The sequence below is a fragment of the Meriones unguiculatus genome, chromosome 5 (assembly GCF_030254825.1).
Source record: "Meriones unguiculatus strain TT.TT164.6M chromosome 5, Bangor_MerUng_6.1, whole genome shotgun sequence".
Classification (NCBI taxonomy): domain Eukaryota; kingdom Metazoa; phylum Chordata; class Mammalia; order Rodentia; family Muridae; genus Meriones; species Meriones unguiculatus.
Window position 1 is genome coordinate 91,245,095 of NC_083353.1, and position 17,286 is coordinate 91,262,380.

At 45.4% G+C, this 17,286-nt stretch overlaps 1 protein-coding gene across 2 annotated transcripts; it reads right to left on the reverse strand.

Moving 5' to 3' along the window:
* Window positions 1–356: 356 nt before the first annotated feature.
* Prok2 (prokineticin 2) lies at window positions 357–14,933 on the reverse strand. 2 transcript variants are annotated; one of them, XM_021643609.2, is made up of 4 exons: window positions 14,662–14,933; window positions 11,214–11,339; window positions 2,597–2,659; window positions 357–541 (listed from the first exon to the last, which is right to left on the reverse strand). In XM_021643609.2, the coding sequence occupies exons 1-4, from the start codon at window positions 14,752–14,754 to the stop codon at window positions 437–439; spliced, it is 387 nt and encodes a 128-aa protein (XP_021499284.1). In that variant the 5' UTR covers window positions 14,755–14,933; the 3' UTR covers window positions 357–436. The 2 variants fall into 2 exon arrangements, with proteins under 2 accessions (XP_021499284.1, XP_021499283.1); XM_021643608.2 differs by lacking the exon at window positions 2,597–2,659 and having other exon boundaries at window positions 14,662–14,923.
* Between the last annotated feature and the right edge of the window lie 2,353 nt (window positions 14,934–17,286).

Below are 17,286 nucleotides of genomic sequence, written 5' to 3' on the forward strand. Positions count from 1 at the left end.
CTAAAGTGAGGACCACCGGAATCTTTGAAGAGTAAGGGTGTGTCCATGCCCCAGGCAGGATGGGCGGAGGTGTAGCAAAAGACAGAAAAAAAAAAAAAAAAAAAGAGGTTCTGCAACAGAAGGTTCACTCTTTTCTTTCCTATTTGTAAAAATGGTTGTTATTGGCATTCAAAAATGTCAAGGCAACACATAAACAGGGAAATGAGAAGAATTTCATACCAGAAAGCTTTGCCTTTTGTTAAGTGTCTCCAAATATCAAAACTCTCCTTAAAAAAAAAAAAAAAAAAAAAAAGAAAAAGAAAAGAAAGAAAGTTACTTGGAAAGTCGAGGAAGTAAGAACATTTCTTTCTGGCATATTCTCTGTTTGACACAATCACAAGTGAGACTGGGCAGACATTGTGCAGCGGAGCTTCACAATGCTCCTACTTCAAAGTGATCACTTCCGGGCCAAGCAAATAAACCGGTTGAAAGAAGTCCTTAAACATGCCAAGCCTGGCAGGCAGGGACAAGTGTGATGCATTCTTCGACCCCAAAATGGAACCTAAAAGAGAAAAGGGAACCAAGTCAGAGCAGTTTGACCTTTCTGTTTACCTGTGTGTAACATGTGTGCGTGTGTATGTGTGTGCATCTGAATGTGAGGGTCCACCCCCAAACACGTGAAGGCAGAAGCTGGAGCAGGCCATCCACCTTCTCCTGTCCCCGGTCATCTCGTTTTCTTGGGGACGGTGTCTTTTACTAAACCATAAGCTTGCTGTTTCAACTAGGCTGGCAGGCCAGTGAGCTCCGGGGGTACAGCTGTCTCTGCCTCCCATGGTTGACATCATGAGCATGAGCGCCCATGCTTTTTAATGTGCACACTGGGGACTTGAACTCAGGTCTTTGTGCTTGCAGAATAAGCACTCGTTACCAACTGTGCCATCTTACAAAACAAAATAAAAATTAAAACAAATTAAGCCATTCTGCAGATAGTCGGATCCTAATCTGTGTAACCAAATGCACAATAAGCAATACACAGAGGCATATTATATATATATATATATACATATATATGATTATTATATAATACATAAAGATATATTATTATATATTGTTTGTAATGTTATTTATATAAGATTATTGCTTTATAGATCTTATAGTGTTATATAAGATATATATGTAAGATTACCCATCCCTGCCATCAATTTGTGAAGATTTCAAATACAGACTCACACCTGTTTTATAGATGAGAGATGGAAGCACACAGATGAGAAAACAGCCCAAGTTCATATATCTGAAGCTGAAGGCTTGGCTTCAGATGGATCAGAAATAGTTTTTTCCCTTCTGCATTTTCTCATTTCGGTATCGTGTGTATGTATGTGTGTGTGTGTGTTGCATATACATACATGTGGTGTGGGGGGGAGGGGTGTAGATGCCCATTTATGCCCATGGGGAGGGCTGAGGCGCATGCTGAATGCCTTCCTTCTTCAATCACTTTTCCACTTTTTGAGACAGGGTCTTTTAATTAAGCTGGGGCTGGCTGATTTCTGCCTGGCTGGCTGGCCACTCAGCCCCAGGATCCATTTGCTGCCTCCCCAGTGCTGGGATCACAGATGTTCACCACGGTGCCTGGCTTTTGTACTGAGGTCTTGGGGATTGTCGATCTGGGCTTGTGTGGCAAGCATGTTACTGAGTGAGCCGTCTCCTGAGCCCCTCTCATTTGCTTTCTTATATAGTGTCTTGCTACGTAAGCTCCATGAGGAAAGGCAAGCCTGAGCAGGATCGGGCGTCCTCAGTGCACAAGTATGAATCCACAGCCAGTCAGGAATATGGACATTCACGCATTCACACACGGCCGCCAAAGTTACATCGCTGAGGATGTGTATAGGAGAATCATGGGAAAGACAAGCTCAGCCTGAAGAGCTAGACTGGACCGGAAGCTGACCCAGGCTGACCCAGAAAAGAAGGCCTGCTTCGTGCTCAAAGCCATGCCGCCAGTGGGTCTGGATTGATGCGTGGCAAGCAGCAGCTTCCACTCAAGACGTGTGCTTTTCGATGTGCTCGAACAAAGAGAGACAGGAAAACCACCCCCCCACACCACCACCCCTGTCCTGTAGGCCTCTAGCTTAGTTAACACCCTGGCCAGCTTGGGTGGCTAAGTCCTTTAACTGCAGCACTCAGGATGCTGAAAAGGCAGAATCATGAATGTGAGAATAGCCTGGGGAAGGAGGAGGGTGGGGAGAGAAAGGGGGCAAAAGGAGGGAAAGGAGAGAGACTGATTGAGTGATTGATTGATTAGCTCTAGGGCTCCTTGACAGAGAACGTGAACTGTTTCCAACTTCAAGAGGTTTATGAGCTGCCATTCTGTATGTTTCTAGCCTATCCTCTCAAAAGAAGCCACCCCACACCAATCACCCCAGACGCTTTCAAAATAGATTTCTTTAGACATTTAAAAAAGGGGGCGGGGTGCAAAAGGCTGTCCTCAGACAGTGGCAGAACCATTTCAACCTTCCTCTTGGGCTGCTCCGCGGGGGCGGACCCAGTGCTCATGGTACAGGGTAAAAGGCAGCAGTCTAGGTGTACCCCTTGGAAGGTCCACGCCCTCTCTCATTCTTCTTACCTCCTTCTTCCTTTTTCTTCTCTTCGCCCTTCTTCTTTCCTGCCTTCCATTTGCAACATGGCTCTGGATGGGTCAGGGAGATGATTGACATCAATAAACGCAAAGGGGAGCGGGGGAGACGTAACAGAGGGAGGGGCTTGTGGCTCGCCTGGCGCTTTTTTTTTTTTTTTTTTGGCCTTTTTGGTAAGCTGAGTGCTTACTTCCAAGGGGCTAATAAACACGGCATCTGCACAGAGCCATGCTGCCCTCAAGGGCTAGGGCAGATGGTAGGCTCAGAATGGTTCTGCCACTGTGTGAGTCAAGGCTGCTTCGAGGATGTAGTGGGGGAAGGCCTACGCACCAGACAGGTGGGGAGAGCAGGGCCAGCTCAGACAATGACAACTGGGCAGCGCGAGCTGCAACCACCCATTCTGACCCTGAGACTTTTGCAAGACTTCTCTTGAGGCAAGCCTTAAAATCCAACATGGACGAGCGGTTCTCGGTTACCAGGCAGGATTCTGTCCATAGGCCAATACCCAGCCGGTTGTGTCTGTCACAGCTGGGATGGGTGGGGAGGTGGGGGATGCCCAAATTTAGTGAATAGATGCTAGAAACATTGCTGAATCCTAAGTGTCCAGGAGAGCCCTCTCTGTAAACAGTGAGCTAGCTTAAAACGTACGTGAGAGTGGAGTTAATAACTAACAGCTGGCAGCAATACTCAAGGAACCAGGGTTTGTTCCAGGCAAGTGTAAATTAATCATCCCATCAAAGGTTTATATACAGGATCCCGGAAGCTGGTTTCCAGTGGATGTGCAGCCTACATATCTACAGCCCCTATTCCAAGTACTGAAGGATACAACTATGAGCCAAGAAAGGAAAGGCCCTTTGCAGGAACCTCAATCCAGCCCTGCCTCTCATCCGGGTGCTTGCCTTTTCTCATGCAAACCAAGACCCAATCTGCATTTCTCTTTCCAAGCAACCTACTGGAACAGCCCCAGCTCACAGCAATTTTCTTTCTCCCTTTTCATTTGTAACTCCCTAGTGGCATGATCTGAAATCATCCATTCGGCAGGCTCTTGCCTGCTTCTCCATGGGCCCAGTCACTTCTAGGTTCAGAAGCCTCGCAAAATACCTACAGCAGACAGGTGCTGAGAGTGAAGAATTGCTTACATCGCAGCACATTGCGACCACTAGTCCAGACCTGGTGGCTTGCTGGGGAACAGCGGGACACCATTTTCTTACAGCCTACCGTTTCAAACAGCAAGTTCTAAACTCGCCAAGACAGAGAGAGCATGATTCTTACCTACGTGAAGCACTTTCCAAACTGAAAACTGAAGCATAGACCTGTAAAAGCCTCCCTGCTGAAGGACTGAGGGCCTAGGGTGGTTAGTTCAAGGCCGGCTTGGACCACTTAGTGAGAGCCCATCTCAAAGCAAAAGAAAACATGGGGCTGAGGATATAGTTCAGTGGCAGAGTACCTGCCTAAGGGGTGAAGTCCTGGCTTCAGTCTCCAGTAGCACACACAGACGTATGGACTCACACACGGACACACACACACACACACACACACACACACACACACACACGGTGGGGGGAGGGCTTAGGGAGGAGAGAGGAAGGCAGGACGGGGGGACATGATTCCGTAGTGATGGAACTGTTTTCTATCTTGAGTGCATCGGTTGCCTGTTGCTGCACATTGTCCTTCAGTTTTATAAGATGCCACCATCTGGAGAAACTAGGTATAGAGTAAAGTTTGAGAACCCTGTGTTACACTGCAGTGTTTCTGTCTGGTGACACCGGACTTAAACCCGCAGCCACAGCTCTGACGCTCTTCCAAGAAATCACTGCACCATCAACTCTTGATGTCCACCGTAGGAAAAATGCAGAAATCACATGTTGCGTCCTCTCTAACCATCTTCTACTAAACTGTTAAGCCACATCATTTAATTGTTTGTTTGTTTGTTTGTTTGTTTGTTTGTTTGTTTTGCAGGACAGGGTTTCTCTGTGTAGCCTTGGCAGTCCTATAGACTAGGCTGGCCTTGAACTTATAGAGGCCCACCTGCCTCTGCCTCCCAAGTGCTGGGATTAAAGGTGTGTGCTACCACTGCTCAAAATTACTAAAGTTCTGCAACATTAACAAATACCCTTAAAATCTTTGAAAAGAGCATATTCTTGAGTTATATTTACAGTATTTAGTCATACACTGGTTTCAAAAGAGGAACCACTAATAAAGTTTTACTCCTTCAAAAACTTTTTTAGTAAAAAATTATTTCCTATAATTTCAATATTCAGAAGGTAGAAGGTTATAAATTCTACATTGTGACCATAGAACAAAATGAAAGAGAAATAGAGAAAGAGACATAGAGGGAGAGAGAGTGAAAGGGAAAGAAAAGAAAAAGGAAAGGAAGAAGAGTATGTTAAAATGTGTATATAAAAGTGTGGGGGGAAAGTGGGGAAATGGCTCAGTTAAGTGCTTCCTGTGCAAGCACCCACATGACAGCTAGGCACAGTGCAGATCTGTAATCCCGGTGCCGAAGAGTTACAAACAGCTGGATGACTGACAAACACCTGCCAGTCAGCCTACCTAAACCATGAGCTCTGGGTTCAACGAAAGAGCCTGTCTCAAGAAAGAAGATTGAAAGTTAATGAAGACGGCAACATCGGCCTCTGGCCTCAACATGTACACGCACACACATACACATGTAAACAAATAATCAAGACGGACACACATACAAAGTGAATTGGAGCTGGGTGTGTAGCTCAGTGGGAGAACACTAGCATGGGCAAGGCTCCATGATTAGTCCCCATACAAACAAACCAGAAGATGGAACAAATCTAAAGATGAGATAAGAGAACACCTCTTTAAATCAAAAAACAATAAAATAATAAATAAATTCAAGTACTAATTACATTCATCAAATGGAATAGAAAACCTGGCATAAAAATCTTTTTTTCTTAATTATGAAACTCATATTCTAGTAAAAAAGCCACAATGCAACTATTAATAGAAATTAAAATAGTGTGTTTTCATACTAGTGCTTCCTACAGACATGATTTCATATGTTACTCAAAGTGTTTAAAAAAAAAAAACAACCCATGGATATCCGTTAAAGCTATTGTTTGACATAAAATGTGTTTTCTCCAGGTAAACTAATGTTTTAAGCTCTTTTCTTCTTTGGTTATTTTGCTTTTGGTGGTTCTCAGGATTGAACTCAGGTCCTTGGCTTCATGAGGTACATGTTCTAACCCTGAGCTACTGCCCTAGGGACCCACTCCCTAAGCCAGGCTGACCTTGAACTCTGGTTCTTCCTGTCTCTGGGTCCCAACTGCTAAGATTATAGCCATGTACAATCCAGTCCCACTGTTTGTTTGTTTGCACTGTTTTGATTTATCAAATATAAAGTCAAAAGCCCTACACTCTTAAAATGACAGTCTAGTACCGGCTGGAAGTCTCTGCGTCAATGGGTGCACCTGAGACAGAGGAGGAGGCTGACCTCAAAACTGCCTGCCTCCACCTGCCGCTCCTGCTTCATCTCAAACACAGTTTTATTCATTCAAAAGACAGACGTGGAAGCTGCTGACTATGCCAACCTGAAGTAGGAGAAAGAATTTCCCATAAAGGCGCTATAGATTCACAGTTCACTAAGAAACCGTCATTGAGCTTGAGCAGAAATGAAAAGCTGCACTGTAATATTCATCAGGACATATTTATAAAATCGTTTTTCTTTACTTATCCTGAATGTAGCTGAGGGCATTCTGGAAGAACAGTATTTTTCTAGAATACACTAACTTAATTTTCACCACTATTATCAACTTCAGTACTGACTCTGAATAGAGCTTGTCAAAGCAACCTTTCAAATTTTCCAAAACAGAAGAAAAGGGTATAAAATGTCGTAAAGCTGAGTTCTAGAAACACATTTAAGGTAGACGTCTCAGTGGGGGAAGGTGAGCTTGACATTAATTCTTGTCTTTGAGAACGTATGGCAGTTTACCACTTCATATTTCCTATAAAACCATACTTAGAGATTTTTTTTTAATTCAACCTGCCATGAAAACAAACTGCAGGAATATAAGCAGGTATATTGGAGAAGAAATTCTTGCAGAATTGACCTGAGCTTGAAGTTAAATTGTGGAAATAAAATTCAGTTGCTTTTTAAGTATCAAAAAGAGCAAGAGAGTCCCTGCCCCTGCCCCTACCTCTGCCCTGCCTTACCCTGCCCTGGCCATGTGAGCACTCAGCTAGCCTCTTTCTAACTTTAGCTTTGCCTCATTAAGGCCTTGTGAGGAAGAAACTTGGTGGAGGTTTACTGAAGCCCTGAAGATGATTATAAGAATGAGAGAATCTGTGCTGTGCATCAATCAAAACCCAGGATTGACACCTCCTGAGACACACTTTCAAGAGAAAGCCACATAATGTCACGAAAGATACCATCCCGGCAGATGAACCATTCTCATCAGAAACGCAATAACGAAAAAGCACAAGCAGCCAAATGAATTAAGGAAGGCAGCGCAGGATCAGGAGGACTGACAGGAGTCACAGAAGAAACGAGGAGAAAAGCTAGAAACATTAGTTGGCAGCCTCGGTAACAGATTAGATCAAGCAGAAGAAAAAAAATGACAGAGCTTGCAGACAGACCACTTGGATTGTTAGTGTCAGACAGAAAGAACAAAAGAGAAAGAGGGAGGGAGGGAGAAGAGAGAGAATGCAGGAGCTTTGGGATACCCTTCAAAAGCCAAACAATCAGCTCCTTGGCGCACGTGAAGAACAATAGTCTGAGGGCATAGAAAACCTCCTCAGAGGCCTGCTGTCTTTTGACAGGAGAGACCCCGGGAAGAGAAGGACAAGGAAACTGTGGTCTGGATGTAATACATGAGAAAACAAAAAAAAAAAAGAAAAGAAAAACTCACCAAATTTTAACAAACACATGGACACCCAGGTGTAAGAAGCACTGAGAATCTTAAATGCACATAACTACAGAAATATGGCACCACGATATGTCATTGCTAAGCTGATGAGAGTGTGGGACCCAAAGAATATTACAGTCTGTTAGAAAGAAATGTCAAGTAACATTTAAAGGCAAATATATTAGACTAAAGGCAGATTTCTCAGCAGGAACTTCAAAGGCCAGGAATGTATGGAATGATGTATTTCGGGTCCCGAAGGAAAATAACTACCAACAAGACTGCTGTACCTAGCAAGGCTGTCCTTCCCAGCTGAAGGATAAGCAAGAATCTCCTGTGATAAGGATAAGCTAAGAAAACTCATGGCCACTAAACCAGGAACACAAAAGATGCTTAGAGGAATCCTATACCCAGAAGAGAAAGAATTTAGTAAATACCACCATTAAGAACATGAGTAAGTCCCACTAGAAAAAGAGATTCGCCAATTAGGAGTAAGAAAGACTGCTAATACAGCAAACCCCCTAATTTATAAACAGGAATGAATGACCAAAATACATTCAAAACTACTTGAAAAAAAAATCAGAATGAGATATGGATCTATATGCCAGGTGTTGGAACAGCACCTAATTTTATAAAAACAAAATATTACTAGACATAGAAAAGAGAATTTTGGCTCCCATGCAACAGCGGGTGGATTTTAACAGCAAGAACCAACTGGAGAAAAGATCCCAAAATTTATGGGAGAGCACAAAAGACATCAAGTAGCCAAGGAAACCTGCGCAAGGAAAACATTTCAGGATGTTAGCACATGAAGGTTTCCTAGATACGGCTTAAAAGGTAGAGAAGACAGGAACTGACTCCTGGAATTACATGCCATGTGTCTGCTCCACAAAGCTGATGGCCTCGCTCAGTTGGCCTCCGGAATGAAGCAGCCCACGGTGGTTTGGAGAAGAACAGCCCCCATCAGTTCACGCGTTTGAACACTTAGTTTGGGGAGGAGCAGGAAGTGTGGCCCTGTTGGATGAAGTGTGTCACCAGGGTGGGCTTGAAGTTTCAAAAGACAATTCCACATGTGCTCTCTGCTTCCTGCTTGTGGTTTGGGCCCGTGAGCTCCCCTATGTTCCTGATGCTATGCCTTTTCTGGGCTACCATGGACTCCTAACTCTGTAAATCTATAAAACCTAATTAAATGCTTTCATTAAATGCTTTCTTCTTCCTCCTCCTCCTTCCTCCTTGTTTTTTTTTTTTTTTTTTTTTTTTTTGTTTGTTTGTTTCTTCTAGTCTTTTGAGACAGGGTTTCTTTTCTTTTTTGTAGCTGTGGATGTCCTATTAGACTAGGCTGGCCTCAAACTCAGAGATCCTCCAGCCTCTGGCTCCTCAGAGCTAAGACTAAAAGCATGCGCCACCACCACCCAGCTAATAAAAAAAAATTTTTTTTTTTTCAAAAAACAAACCAACCAAGCAACAACAACAACAAAAACAAAAAGAAATGGAAGGACCTGGGGAAATGGCTCAGACTTTAAACTGTTTGCCAGGTAAGCACAAGGACCCGAGTTCAGATCCTCTGCCCTTATTTTAAAAAGCCAGTCACCAAGTGAGGAGCACAGCCAACACTGATGCCTGGCATCCACAGGCAAACACAAAAGCATGTGCACACACGCATGTACGTATGTATACACACATGGCACAATTACAAACCTGGGCTATTAGCACTTATTCTGGCGGCCATCTTGTTTCTGCCATTGGTTTTCAGTTAAGGAAAATGCTCAAGTGACCACAATTGATTTCACTGGGGTAGAGCAATCGGGTCATCAGGGTTACACATGCAAGCGGGTGTCAGAAGGTCATGAGGGTTGCTGTATGTATTCCTACATGCTGTTTGTGTGACCTCAGCTGGGCTTAAGGTTGTACAGAGTGCAAGAAAAATATAAAAGTGCAACACAGGTGTGAGATATTGGTTTAGAGTGACATACAAAACAAACATTTTATATAGATCATATGGCTCATACATCTGACCTGTGACAGTACTTACTGTTAATACCAAAAGGTCAGGTATATATATGCTCTATAAACTTTATACACTAATCACATGATTCTCAAAGCAAAAAGACAACAGGAAATTACTTTAGGGACAATGGCTTTGGTGCACAAAAGAGGACTCGCTAGGAGTAAGGAAGAAACTGGATTCGTTACCAAAAGCAGGTGGGCCAGCCTCACCTGTTCCTGGGAAGCCTGGTGTTTAGACAGGTGGCTAACGGTAAAGACCCTTGTTGCCTTACAATGTCCAGGAACAGAAGGTGTGTGTCATGTTTTAAAAAACGGCAGTGAAGTCTTGCACGGTCAAACCACAGGAAGAATGGCTCAAATGCAACAGGAAACATTTCATAAGGCTACCAACCACGGGAAAGCTGGCCATGAATACGGCCTTCAGACAGGCTTCCCAGCAAGCCAAGTGGGGTTCCCACATTGAGTTCACCTCACCAACAGGCTACCAAAGTTCATTTTCTTATGTTTACTCTGAGAGGGTAAAAATATGGGGTGTTATCTGGGACGGCTGGAATCCCAGGGTAGATGGCTGTAACTATGAGAGCTTCAAACCCAAAGACATGGAATGGGGGTTGTCAAAGATAGAATTCTATGTGATTTGATAATATGCTACGGACACCTCTGAGAAAAAAAGTAAAAAGAAACAGAGTTCCTCCAAGACGCCCGCTGCCCTAGGCCTCTATCTCACTGCCCCTGTACCAAATTTTATTGATGAGAACAATGAGGGAGAGATAGCAAGAAGGGGATGGCCCTTGCCAACCTGCAGAACTTGAGTGACACTATCCTCTGTTTAGGGTTTTTTGTTTGTTTGTTTGTTTGTTTTTTTCACATGAAAGACAGGAGCACAGATCCACACACTGTCTGGTCACATTCAAACTCCCCCTATCTACCTCCTGATATAACACAAACCCACTGGCCCTCCCGTGGCAGAATATGCAGTTCCTAAGAAAGCCTCTAAGCCCTGACTGACCAGACTCCAAAGGCCTGTGGCCTTGCTTCTGAGGGTCCATAACCTTTCTATAGTTCTTTAGGTCATCATGACATTGAGCTGCTGCTCTGTAATCACAGTAGGAAATTAAATGCCATGAATCTCCAAAGTTATGAAGGTTTTATCTCACGGGAACAGAAGCAAAATCAAAACTTCAATGGGGTGCTGTGGTGTAAGCCCAGTAATTGGTGGGGGGGGGGGGTTAGGCAGGAGGTTAGAGAAAGTCAAGTCATGTCAACACGAGAAGATGTCTCAGAGACAAATGCCAACAAAACAATGTTTAAGACGCAAGAGCAAGCAAGTTTGTTCTTGGTGCTTGTCTGAAAACAAAACACAGCAAACAAAACCCACAAAGCTGACTGATTGTAGCAGCTCCACCAGCTGAGTAAGCATGGAGTCTTTTTGAGAACCCTTTTGATTTTACACAGCGTATTCCAGCAGAGTATCTGCTTTGTCTACTACGAACATAAGTGAACTCACACGTTAGGAATTATGTTGATAGGTTGCTTTTGGTGTCAGAAGAGCAATGGTATAGAAATGATCGCTGGAGTGGAAGGGGAGGAAAAGGAAGAGATAGCTATGTAGCTATGACCTCAGTGTACTGGCCTCTGACTTCTGTTTCAAGTGAAGTAGCCAAGCCTTCCGTCATACAGGCCTTGCTCAGAGGGAAGGTGTACCGGGAGTGCCTGGGCAGACACTAACTTTCCGAGTCAGGGGGTGGCAGCTGTCTCCCACTTGGCCCATAGGCGTGCATATCCTGATGCTCTTGACCCAGATACTGACAGCGCAGCACATGCCTCCTCCACACTGAGAGTCCTTGTCGCAAGCCTGAAATGAAATAAACCAACAGATAAATACAGTAGGAAAGGCCCAGGATAGGAAGCTCTAAAATTAGCAGGGAAAACCCTCTTTAAATATCCAATTACCCAGCCAGGATAGTACTCCCCACACAAACACGAGGACACGAGTTCAGTCCTCAGATCCCCCATGGAGCACCAGACACTGTGGCTTACGCATGCAATTCCAGCTCTGGAAAGATGGAGGCCGGTGGATGCTTGGGGGCCAACCATTCTAGCCAAATTGGGACATTCTATGCCGGAGAGAAAGTATGTCTCAAAAGATAAGGTGGGCCACACCTGAGTTTAACTCCTGTCTTCTCCACACATGCCCCACACCCAACATGTACACCAACATACACTTCCCCCCCCACACACACAAACAAATCCTAAGCACCAATTTTAATAAAATAGAACCATAAGCTCCACTTGCTTGTCTATCCTTACAATCAACACTGATCAGAATGTTTCCATGAACTAAAGAGCTCCTATATGATGAAACCCAGGATCAAGGCAGGAGGGACAGGAGGGCTGGAGGACAGGGGGGAGGGGGCGGGGGACATGACGAAAACAACATCTCAATTCTCTTCCCTTGATGCTTTATGGCTGAGCTTGAAGGAGTTTATGCTAGTCCTGCACTCTACACAGTCATAAGGAACTACACAAACCACAAGATTTTATGACTATTAACTGCTGAATATATGGGGCCTGGTTTCTTTTTTTTTTTTTTTTTTTTTAAAGAAATTGAAATGACCCCTACATCTGGCACAAACCACTGGAGACCTGTGAGGGCACCAATGTAACATCCAGAAGTGCTCATTTTTCCCTTCCTGTGCTTAGTGAGACTGGGTGCTTCTTGCACGGGTACCCTGATTTTCACCATTTCCTCTTTCAAAACAAGAACTCTCCGAGGATGGGAGGGGACAGACCAAGGCTGTCCCCACTGGCCTGTGAGACTGACAGGCAGAAAGGAACTGGCTGGCTTAGAATGGGCAGAGGTGTACATTAGAAACTCAGTCGAAGTGGTCCCTAAGGTCCAAGCAGGTGAGGAAAGGCACAGATGCCATCGGCAGCAGTCATCCCTCAAAGGACACACACGGACCACAAGTACACACAGCCTACACTTATGTACATGAAAACCTATCTTAATGACTAGAGCTCTTTCTTAGCACCACCAACAAAGTGGGATGCCTTGTTTCAACAACGTAAAGAAATCTGTTTGTGGTTCAAAATAAGTCGTGGCTGAAAACGACAACTTTAACTTCTTTATGGCTTTTTTTTTGGGGGGGGGTGATGTTTAAACACTCCCGCCTTTTAATTTTTGTCTGGACATCGGAAATCCTGCAAACATGACCATCAGAGCCCTAGGTTGGGGCTACTCAACAGTCGTTTGCAATGTGGTTTTAACACACCTATATGAAGATACCAAGTTCAAAGACCATGAGCACACACACGTGTGTGTGTGTGTGTGTGTGTGTTAAACACTTAAGGGGGGGGATGTTTCAGCCAGTGTTTTAATAGATACACAAGACGCTAACTACTGAAGCCCCATCAGCTCTTTTTCTAAGACGATAAAAAAAAAAAAAAAAAAAGCCAGGCAAAATCTTTTAAAATCCAATCAATCACTTAGATGCTCATCACCTTGTATACAATATATCTAGATAAATCACTGACTTTTTCATTTGAATCCAGATGGTTTCTGTCAGGGAGATATAACTACGTTTTATTGCCACGTTGCTCTAGAGAATAAATTTTCCAACACTTTTTTTTTTCATAACGTTGAACTAACAACAACAACAACAACAAAAAGCCAAGAGGCCACGTGACTGTATGCACAACTCTCCCAGCCCCACCAGCGTGTAAACATGAAATGAGATAAAATTTCATTTTATAACACAAAGCTTCAGTTGTTGGAAATTTACAAAGAATTGCATAAGTTTATGTCTTTTTAATTAGACAGCTGTTTCCTAGTACCCTTCATCCCTTCATTCTTCTTAACCCATTGCAGAGCCAAGCAAACAGGGTCCTCCTGTGAATGGAACAAAACCACACTGGCACTACCCAGGAACCTTGGGGCTTAGAGGATTAGGAAACACTTAGAATGAACCAGCAGGGGAAGGAGGGAAAAAATCCAGCCCAATCATGTTTCCATTCCCATGTGCTACAAAGACACTGTAGAAACTTTTGTTCACGCACACCAACTGGCTACTGATGAAGCTATATAAGTGGGTTTAAAAAAAAAATCTCTGCTCTAATAAATACCACAAAGCATAGAATAACTATCTATGGGGCAGAACTCCATGCTGTCAGAGCCACCGTGCTTTCAGAATGCAGTCTATACACAAGGGGAAGACGGAGAACATCCATCTTTCTTTATTCACTATTGAGCCTCTTCTTAAATGGCATGTTATTTTATTACCTGTAAGCCATTGTTCCGAACACATCTATATTAAAATCCAGTAACGTGCTCTTGGATATTAAAAAGTGATTTAAATAAATAAATCTAGTAAAAAAAATGCTAACAACTTTTTTTTTTTCTTTGATGAGTAAAACAACAGCCAACAGCCGAGGTTCTGCCGGGCTGTTCGAACAGACTTCTGAAATTCTGTGCTGTGAGCTCATTCAGATAGAAGAAAAGGAAAGCGTCAGAAGACTTGCAGGAATAGGCTCTTTCTAAGCACGGTGAAGATATTCTGTTGAGTTTAAACAGTGTCTAGTGACAGCCTGCTCCATCAATAAGCCGTATGAGTGAGGCATCAAGAATCCAACTCGACAATTTATGGGACAAGAACTTCACGGGGGTGGGGAGGCGTTGTTAAAGAATAATATTTAAAAAAAAAAAAAAAGAGCAACTGCCCCAGAACACAGTATGAAGAGCCCACAGGTGCTTTCCAAAACTCACACGTGACCCGGACCCCAAGGTAAGACCCACGGGAGCCGTAGAATTTGAGGTATATGTTTTGCTCTTTCCTAATTTAAGGAAGGGTGGCCAGCTTTTGAGCCAGGGGTTTTCCAGCTCCTGGAAAAGAACTTTCTCACTGGGGAAGAAACTTCTTTGAGCTGCTCAACAGAACAGCAGAGCAAACCTGAGGGGCACAGGAGGTAGAGGTGAGGAAGGCAGAGGCTGAGGCTGTCCAAGTCCGTGATGCGCCTGGCTGCAGCCTGCCTTGGGAGTAGGGCGTGTTCCCAAGTGTCCAAAGGGCGATCCATGGGGGATGTCACCCGGGGAGAGCCCTTCCCGGTGCCCTAAGACCCCGGGGCCTAGTGTCTCCGGGGGGCGATCTGGGGGCGCGACAGGTGCGCGAGCAGCTTACCCCGGTGATGACCGCGGCATCCCCGGCGGGCGGCGAGAGCATCAGCGGTAGCAGCAGAAGTAGCAGTAGCGGGGCACAGCGCGGGCCCCCCATGGCTCCCCGGAGACACGGTGGCGGTGGAGGCGCGCGATCGGAGACGTTGGGGGAGCCGGGACGTTGGGGACGCGTGGCCGGGCTGTTCTGCCGAGCCGCGAGCCTGGCGGCGGTTATAAAGGCGAGCCCCGCGGGTGACTCACGCCAGGCAGCACGCGGGGGACACGGCGCGGGCACACACCCCGAGCCCTGCCAGCCCACGCGCACGTGCCCCTCGCTCCCCACGCGCACGGGCGCCACGCGGGCAGAGCCCCCCGCGGGGCGCCGCAGCCCCAGCCAGCCTGCCTGCCGCTTTTGTGGTCTCAGAGGCCGCCCCCCCCTCCTCCGCTGTCCTGCTTTTCAGGGCTCCACGTGCCTCAGCCCCCCACACTCGTAGACGCACATCATTTGCTATACAGATGTGCGCACGGGGGGTGGGGTGGGTGGGTACTACCCACGACGTGCCAGGCGCGGCGGACACAACTGCCCCGTATTTGTATACACATTTGTTCAGCACGTCTCCAGAGAGCTCTGTGTGCGTGCCAGGTACTGCCACCGGCTCTGAGGTGGCACAACTTAGGAAGGACAGAAAACAAAACAAACCAACAAACGGGAAGTGTGTGTAGTGCGGTGGAAAAACGGAGCACCATGCACATCCCCAATCCCACGTCTCTTGCGAAGTGGAGGGACTCAACTGCCTCTCCAGCTGTGGGAGGCTCCCTTACTTTTTTGAAATGACTTCCCCGGGTGCCCACATCTGCTCCTGACCCTCTCCGCCCTTATTTCCCTCACGTGCGTTCCCTCCCCTCGGCAGACAGCTTCTAGCCAGCTTCAGGCAGAGCAGGATGCTGCCAAGGGGGTTGGGGGTGGGGGTGGGAGAAGAGAACTCCTCAGCTTGTTCTGCCAGCCTGAGGCCCTGGGAAGGTGGCTCTCTCCCAGCTCTGTTCTCCAGCCCAGGAAACTCCAAGGTCCTATGTGTGATTCCTTGGTTCAGGTCAAACACTGTTCTGTGTCTGCTGGATCCTAGGTCCTCCAAGAGACAGGGGACAACTTTGTCCTCTCTGTGTCCCTAGGGTGGCTCCAATGATCTCACCTTGCTTGCTTCTACAGGGACGATCAGTTTTACTTTTTTTTTTTCTGAGGTTTTGGGGTGCCCACCTTCCTCCTCCAAGGCTAGGGACCTCAGACTTTCTCATGTCCCTTAGGACTACTGACTGCTGAAGGGCAGATGGGCCTTTTCAGCCTCTTTAATCAATGCAGTAAGGAGAGCCGGGCCACAGTTACTTTCAGACTGTGGGATTCCCCCATGCCAAAGCATTCAGACTTGTAGAGGGGAAAAAATATGAACAAAGGGCCAGGGAATTATTTGAATGTTAAACAGCTGGGCATTTCAAGACCTAGATCTTTGGCTGAGTTTTAAAGCCGTTTGTTCCATGGTTTTGAGTTCAAGAAGCATCCTGAGGCTGAAAACACAAACGGGATCAAACTCATTTTTAACTTTGAGAAAACTGTTAAAAGTGGATTTGCAGTAGAGTAAGTGGAAACAGTAGCAAGTGACAGACTGGTGGAAAGTTTCCTTTTCCAGTCTCCATGCCAACGGAGGCATGGAGTGCAGCCCCGGGAAATGTAAAAAACAGTCAACATGGACTTTAACATTCCTGCCACTTTTTTAAATTTTTTCTTAAATGGTCGGTTTCATATTTGTTACTATCAAATGCCAACTGGGTATTCCCGACTTCTCCAAGCATAGAAAATGGGCCATCTCTACATAGTTCCGGAAATGCTAGCCTTCTATCGAGACCAGCTTTCTTACAGGGCTATTTGCAAAACAGTCCTCTAAGACTTAAATCAAGGTTGAAGCCGGGCACGCTGGCATATGCCTGTTCCCTCAGCCTGCTCTACAAAACAGGGACAGCCAGGGCTACCCAGAGAAAACCTGTCTCAAAAAAAAAAAAAAAATATATATATATATATATATATATATATATATATATATATATATATATATATTGGAACCTTTGAATGGCTTTAATAGTGAAAATTCTTCAACACAACTTCTCTGAGCCCGTGGGCAAGTTATCACATCGTCTCTGATTTCAATTCTCAGGAATGGAAAGATGCAACTTGGATCACTGCTGCCTTACCCCTTCCGGGGGGGGGGGGGGGAATTGGAACAATGATTAAACTGAAGTCCTGTTTTGTTTCTGCAACCTGTCATGGGGTCAAGTTAGCTGGACGAGGACTAAAACTTGTGGGTTCAGAGTATGGACTGGCAGCCTAGCAGGCCACCACTGCTCAGCTGATTTGACAAGGTGATACAAGAGCACCCAAATAATCCTATGTTTGGGAGTTAGAATGACCTGAATTGGAATCGTTCATGGCAACTGGACTGGCCTTCGACCCCTCACAGTCTCTGCTTTGTTTCCTATGAACTGGGCATAAAATACCAACTTCCTGGGGTCTGGCCAACATGGGGCTCAAAGGGAACCCCTTTGAAAGTGTTTCACACCAGGGGGGATAGACTGACAGTCGTGCAAGGGGGCCCCCTCAATA